The sequence below is a fragment of the Parasteatoda tepidariorum genome, chromosome 1 (assembly GCF_043381705.1).
Source record: "Parasteatoda tepidariorum isolate YZ-2023 chromosome 1, CAS_Ptep_4.0, whole genome shotgun sequence".
In the NCBI taxonomy this organism is placed as follows: Eukaryota; Metazoa; Arthropoda; class Arachnida; order Araneae; family Theridiidae; genus Parasteatoda; species Parasteatoda tepidariorum.
The window spans coordinates 7755514-7763467 of NC_092204.1; the positions used below are offsets into that span (position 1 = coordinate 7755514).

The 7954-nt window shown below is 33.0% G+C and overlaps 1 protein-coding gene across 1 annotated transcript in view; it reads left to right on the forward strand.

Moving 5' to 3' along the window:
• The window catches only part of LOC122268427 (synaptogenesis protein syg-2), an 81662-nt gene that overhangs the window by 31395 nt on the left and 42313 nt on the right, over positions 1-7954 (forward strand). Inside the window, exons 7-8 of the mRNA XM_071177307.1 lie at positions 1789-1992; positions 3362-3655. Coding sequence (XP_071033408.1) covers positions 1789-1992; positions 3362-3655 — 498 coding nt within the window. The remainder of the gene's footprint in view (positions 1-1788; positions 1993-3361; positions 3656-7954) is intronic.

Sequence of the window (7954 nt, forward strand, 5' to 3'; positions counted from 1 at the left end):
GATATTTTACTGTCACTTTAAAACCAATATCAGCCCTATATGGAATTGTCCGATTCACCCGATATTTTACTGTCACTTTAAAACCAATATCAGCCCTATATGGAATTGTCAGATTCACCCGATATTTTACTGTCACTTTAAAACCAATATCAGTCCTATCAGATTCACCTGATATTTTACTGTTACTTTAAAACCAATATCAGCCCTATATGGAATTGTCAGATTCACCTGATATTTTACTGTCACTTTAAAACCAATATCAGCCCTATATGGAATTGTCAGATTCACCCGATATTTTGCTGTCACTTTAAAACCAATATCAGCCCTATATAGAATTGTCAGATCACCCGATATTTTATAATTATTATTCAACCAATATAGGCTTCATATTGGGCCTATATAGGCCGTTAATAGCACTGCATAGCACTAATATTAAGAAATCTAGACATCTCAATATTGGATCGGAGCATATCATACAGGAACAATTGAGTAAATTTTGAGCCCAATGTATAAATGTTACTAGGGTCGTTACACGATGCTATAAATAAACTAGAACGAGAACATGAGATTCAATTTAACAACATCTTGAAGCTGCAACGAATTCGCATAGTTATGGTTCAACGTACAGATATTATACTTTATTTTTGAACCAGCCTTTTTGTAAAAGAGTGTTACTGTGATTTAAAGGGAAAAAAAGCGTAAAAATTATTTACTATGTTTTACGCTGTAATCTTAAAACCAGTTAAGCATTTGTACAAGATACCATGTGATAAATTTGTCGGGAGCGAAATTTATCTTTTCGGAATTTTACTTTTTGAGAACAATTTAATCAACTTTGAAAAGAGTTTTATATTTTATTGTTTAAATTAATATTTTCATGACCTTGGAAGTTGACAAAGGCGTGCATAAATCCAAAACTATTTAATTTATGTTTTAACATACAGGGTGTTCCAAAACATCATGGTATATACGTTACGGGGTGATAGAAGACAACTAGGCAATCACAAATCTCCATACAATCCAGAGTCCAAACGCAAGTCATAACGAGCGAAAGGGCAAGGACTTTCCTTCTGGGTCTGGGCTTTTAATTTTAAGTCTGGACTTTTTCTTCGGTGGTCATATGACCCAGAGCCTCATCTATGACGATGGTCCTATAGATTCTGCTGAACACGTTATTGTCCGAATATTCGTAGCTGTTGACACCTTAGGAGGGAGTCTTGGTGTTTTCGTCAATGTACGGGGATCACTTATTCAATTGTGTGAAACCTGCATTATTGTTGATGGTCGCAATTTTGAGCAGTTCCTGAGATAGGGGACTTAGTGTCAATTAATTTCCTTTTGGCCGGGATAGCCTGCTTGGTGGGGCACTGGGCCCATGTCCAAGAGGTCATGGGTTCAATACCCACTGACTAAAGACTCCCCGTGTAGTAAATGGTGACTGATGCACGTTAAATCTGTCGAGTCGCAAAGTCTTCCATGTTCCCATAGCTAATAATACCTCTGGGAGTACTGATCTAGAAGTTTTCTAGTCTTCTCGAATGGTTCAAAATTACAAGGTCACGGAGTTGAATATTAATAATCGTAAACCCAAAAATTGGGTTGGGTCTTCAACGACGGTTATTAAAGAAAGTTTCGTGACTCAGCATGTTTCGTGCTCTTGCGTTCCAATCTTGGATTGTTTTGTGCTTGTCTAGTTGTTTTCTATCATTTCCAACCAATGTACCATGAGTTTTGGGACACCCTGTATTTTTTAAAAAATTTCACTAAAAATTAAATTTAACACTCAAGGTTATCCTACCCCTACACTAACATGGCTTAAAGACTCCAAGACTCTCAGAAGCACTCCAGCGTTTGAAGATCAGCGGTCTGTCAAGAGTGAATTAGTTTTACATTCTCTCAGAAGAGAAGACTTATTGACTGTATTGACTTGTCAAGCGTCCAATAGTAACATCACTGAGCCGATTGAGACATCTGTAACTATCGATATGATCTGTAAGTATAAAAGTTAATTTTAGGTTGCTTATATTTTTTTAAAAGGCAGGTTATTATATAAAGTAAATGCGTTTTTAAAAAGTGCTTAAAGGTGCTTATTTTTGATTTCCGTTTTTCAAAAACCTGTAAAAGTGCTTGGTTTTTCAAAAAATACTAGACGACATTCCGTGTCCATTATCGTACTAAATTACAAAAAAAAAATACATGATTTTTTACAATTTTCTCTGTAATATTTATCAGAAACTAGTTATTTTACCATGGTTATGTAAAGTTTTTGAATTTTATTGATTTTATGTTTATAAATTAAGAACTTTAAGCGAATGGAAAAAAATAATTTTTATTACTGCGCAGATCCTAACTATGATTTTTTTTTTGGAAAGTGATTAAAAATATTTTTAGACTGCTTTAAAAATACTTAAAAGGTGCTTACTTTTTGTTGAGAAATCTGGATACGCATCCTGTAAATGCTTAATTCCTTTATTATTTGCAATTTATTTTGTATTCGTGAATTTTATGCCATGTCTTGAAGCAAACCTTTTTGTTTGACACTGCGACTGATGTACTGTTTTTAATATTTGATGCCTTCTAGTGCTTTCCTCTAAAATTTATAAGGATGATTCTTTTCCAAGGATGATTCTATGCATTAAACTCATCTTACGGTTCAGTTACGTACATTCCGAGTTTCTTGCATTTTTATAAGTAATTGTTGTGATTACTTGAATCGTGATTACTGTTGTGATTACTTGAATCGCAATTACTTGTAATCATGATTACCAATTTTGATTAGAACTGTAATTTTAATAACAACACTAAATTACAGTAATAAATTACTTGTTATCATGATTACAAACATTTATAATTTTTATTACAACTGTAATCGTGATTACATAACAAATTACTGTAATCAATTGCTTGTAATTACAAACAATCGAATTTGTTGTGATTACTTGTAATCGCAATTATTGGGAATCATGATTACAGTTGTAATCAAAATTTTGGTGAATTGTAATCAAGATTACAAGCAATTGATTACCGTAATCGACTATTGTAATCACAATTACAAGCAATTGATTATTGTAACCAACTATTGTAATCACGATTACAGCTGTAATCAAAGTAATAATCACGATTACAAGTAATTGATTACAGCTGCAATCGTGATTGCAATTAACAATTACAGTAATCAAAATTATGTTATCTTGTAATCATGATTACAAGTAATGTATTACTGTAATCGATTACATTTTTGTCCAACTCTGGTACGAACCTATTTTACTAAAACTATTTTCTATTGCAAATATGTGTTGATGCTGCTTCTTATTCAACCAACTTTCAACTCTCTTTTCTCTTTCTTTTATTCCTCAACGAGTGAAACCCTTAAATGTACAGATCTCCACCATCTTCGGTTCTCTAAAAGTTGGATCAAAAATTGAGATCAACTGTCAGAGTGAAGGATCGAGACCACCAGCTGGGATATCTTGGAGAAAAGGTTTAGAAAACATCGATCACTTAGCTGTGCAAAACATCTATGGAAGCATAACTTTCAGCACTCTTACTTTTGTTCCTAAAATTGAAGATCACAACAAAACGTTGACGTGTGAAGCTTTAAACCCAAAGCTTCCAAGAAGTTCCTTACACGACAGCTGGACTCTAAACATTTTGTGTGAGTATTATTCTGTTTGTGTTTTGTTGTCCTTTCCAGGAAAGCATTGCCATGAAGTTTGTTTCTTTTTTATACCGCCAGATGGCATTCTTTTTAAATTTAAAAAAAGTTTTAAAAAAATTTAAAAAACAAAACTGGAATAGTCTGGTTGGTAGGGCACTGGGCCTACGTTAAAGAGTTCGCGGGTTCGAACCCCGCCGTCCGAGGACTCCTCGTGTGGTAAATGGTGATTGATGCAAGTTAAATCTGTCGAGTCACAAAGCCCTCCATGTTCCCATAATAAATCATACATCTGGGGGTACTGATCCGGGAGTTTCCTTGTCTTCTGGATTGGTACAAAATTACAAGGCTACTGAGTTGAACATTAGTAGTTGTAAATTCAAAACTGGGTTGGCTGTTCAATGACGGATAACAATATAAAAAAATATATTGCTATTTGTATTAAAAAGTAAAATCCTTCTCGCAGGGGGAGATTGTTGTCATTCCCACGGAAGTATTGCTTTTCTTTTTAATACCGCTAGATGGCGTTCTTTCTAAGGTTGTATGTTTTTGTCTGTTTAATGCAAATAAACTTTTACTTTCTGTGTGAATCTCGATCTCCACGGACTACATGCTTAAATAAAAAAGATGCATTTTACTCTAGAACTTAAACGTTAACCGTGTCAAAGTACACTTTTCGAAATTCAACGTTAGCTTATTCTCTGAATTTCATTGCTATGTAAAAAAGCGGAAAAACCCTGAAAAACTTTCGATTTAATGATCGAATTTTCACATATCAGACTCATTCTAAATGGTTCGAAAAGATGATCTGGAATATGCTAGTTCATAAGTACATAATAAGTACAGACTATGATTAAAGTTACGAAATGAGACACAAAAGCTTACCTCCTCTGAATAAACGTATGTTATTTTCTACGGATTCGAATTCCTGTTCTCCGAACTATAAAGGGTAGCCGCAATCTGAGAAATATATACCCAATAGTTCGGTGAGGAGAGCGATCCAGTGTTTGAAGCCCTTAATGTTGTTTTTACTTTTCGAGAATTTCTATGTACCTCGAGAAATTTTTAAACCCATAAAAAAAAATTTTTTTTTCACTCAATTATTAAATTCAATTATCAAAAGCAAAAGAAAATTTTGGTAATATAATTTATTATATCTTATTATTTTGTTTAAAAATTGATTAAACATTTTTACTAGTAAGCTATACACAATTTTTCATACGATTATAAAATCCATTTATTGAAAGATAATTTCATGCAAAAAAATAATTTTTAATTGTTATTTTTTATGTTTTATTAAATGATAGTCAAAAGATGCATAAATTGTTAGGTATCATTTCAAACAATGTAATTTTTATGGCAAAAATACAAGCCTGAATATTACAAGCATGAACATACGAAATTGATCGAATAGCTTTTGATAAATGGAATTTTAACTAAGTAGTATATTTAAAATTGGCTTTTTCAGGAACTATTAATCTAATTTAGTTTAAATGTTGTATTTTATGGCAAAATACAAAATTTGAACGAAATCGGTCGAATAGCTTTTGATAAATTGAATTTTAACGAAGTAGTATATTTAAAATTGGATTCCTCAGGAACTATTCAATCAATTTCGTTCATTGTTGTTAAATGTTGTATTTACAAAATTGGATTGAAAATTTGAAAAAGATATAGGGAGAGTATGAACTAATACTAGAAAAAAATAATATAATTATATTATAAAAATTCAGTTTTGATACTTTATAAATCTATCGCACTCGTATCATGACATATACTGAAGATATCGAATCTCATGTAATACTTATGGAATACAAATATCTAAAGTTTTATTGGAAAAAAGACGCTTTTTTTCTCTAAAACATTTTATTTCTGACCTTCTTCCATCAGTGGTTTCGATGTGCTTCAAATTACTTCAAAAATGGTGTTAAAAAACGCTATAACAGGTACGCACTCAAGCTTGCCTGATGTACTTGTTCAAAACTCAGAGTGTTTGAGACAGGTGATATAAAATAGTAATGGCTTTCAATTGGAAACAAGAAGTTCTAATCCATAATGTATTTACCACGTTTGATGGCCCATCGGAAGTGCTTACATAAAATATTTTCCCTCTTTTTATCTATTATTTAAGTCCTAAAATAAAATGGAAGAGTTAAATTGATAGTTTGTTGACTGGCAAAATTTTATAGTTTTAGTTTTTCTTTAAATATCCCTCTGTAATTTAATACTTTATCGGTATATTGTCATATATTATCATTTTTATTACACAGTATATTTGATAATGTGTATTTATTTTTTAAATTTCTTTAACAACAGAAAGAATGAAACTTAGTATATACTTATATTGCCTAAAAGCAGTCAAAATGATTGCATTGTGAAAGAATAACTAATGTGTAAAGAAATTTGTTTAAAATTAATTTTTAATATTTTTTACATTATTTACAGTTATATAACAAGTTATTAGTAAATATTAAGAATAAAAGAAATTATATGTTGTACAAAAAGTCAAAAAATTCTAAGAAATTGTGTCAATCATTGTTGTTCTAATTAAAATTGAAAAAGCAGTCAAAATGACTTCCTTAGGCAATCTAGTGTTAAACACAGCATATCAGTTATTTTTCATTACTAAAAATGTATTGTATTCAGAAAATTAAACTTATTAGGGTTTGTTAACTTTAATATAGTTTAATGATTTAAATTAAGCACTTTGGCAGTTTATATTTTTTAAAGCATAANTGTCAAAAACTTTCCTACCCTGCCTAATTAAGATATTTTTTAAGTGCTGAAAAATATTTTTTTAGTGCTTGCAAAGTGCTTAAAAGGTGCTTATTTTTTGGTGAATAATTTGGCTACTCACCCTGATCAATATTGGGATGGCTTGTCTTCGGATCATCCTCGGAAATGTTTCTCAGACCATCGCCAATAGCCCATTGTGCAGCTTTAGTGCAACGTAAATGAACTACAACAACAAAAAGAGCGTTGGCAAGCCACTGAGTTTTGTAATTTATAGTATTCCTGAAGACTTAACCTTGTGCTTACGGCTGGTACAACATGTAAACCACATGTAATAGTACAGCATGAAACACCGTAAGCAAATGGTTAAAGTGATTTTTGCAGATTTTACTGATTGTCTAATTAAAATTTATTTACAGACCCACCTCAGCTTACTCTTGTCTTTGGTGCTAGCGTGCAACACGCACATATCCACGAAGGAAGTGACGTATATTTCGAATGTAACATTCAATCCAACCCTTCAATAACTGACATTAAGTGGATCTTTCAAGGTCAAAATGTTGCTAAAGATTCTCTTAGAGGTGTCAGCATCCGAAATCACTCACTTCATCTCCATAGTGTCGATCAAAGTCACAAAGGCTCTTATCAATGTGAAGCCTTCAACTCTGAAGGAAAAGGTCAAAGTGAAGAAGTGTTACTTAAGATATATTGTAAGTGTGCATCTGTATTGAAAGATTATGTTTAAATATGGATCACTTTTACAGAGTTTACGGACGTTAACGGAGCATCCCCAGAGAATTTTATCTATAGTTTGTCTACAGGGCCGGGATAGCCTGGTCGGTAGGGCGCTGGGCCCATATCCAAGAGGTCGTGGGTTCGATCCTCGCCGGCCGAAGACTCCCCGTGTAGTAAATGGTGACTGATGCACGTTAAATCTGTCGAGTCTCAAAGTCCTCCATGTTCCCACAACAAATCAATACCTCTGGGGGTACTGATCCAGGAGTTTCCTTGTCTTCTGGATTGGTTCAAAATTACAAGGCTACGGAGTTGAACGTAAGTAGTTGTAAACCCATGAAATTGGGTCGGCTGTTCAACGACGGTTATAAAATAAAAATAAAATATAGTTTGTCTACGGTAAAAACTCCCCCCACCACAAAGTCTGAGACTGTTTTCTGCTATGAAACAAGAATAGCATAGCACATTTCAGGAAGGGTAGCTCCTCTTCACTCTAGGGCTAGCATAGTAGACAAAAGAAAGAGATTCCCTTTCTCTCGCTGAGATGAGCCAGAACTTGCCCTAATCATCAACTCCACACCCCTACTTGAAATAGTTATACCTCTTTACCATAGTCACCACCAAGGGTCCAGACAAATGGCTAGAGGAGTTCTGACTTTAGACGAACTATGTGGATGGTTGACTGAATGTAAACAATAACAAGCTTCCTAAATCCGGAAGAAAGTTGAAAAAACTTCCGGTGTATTCCTCCGCTTATTTCATACTTACGAGGTGATGTGTAAATGGGCTTAATATTCTAGATAATTTTATTATTGTGATTTGTGTTCAAAT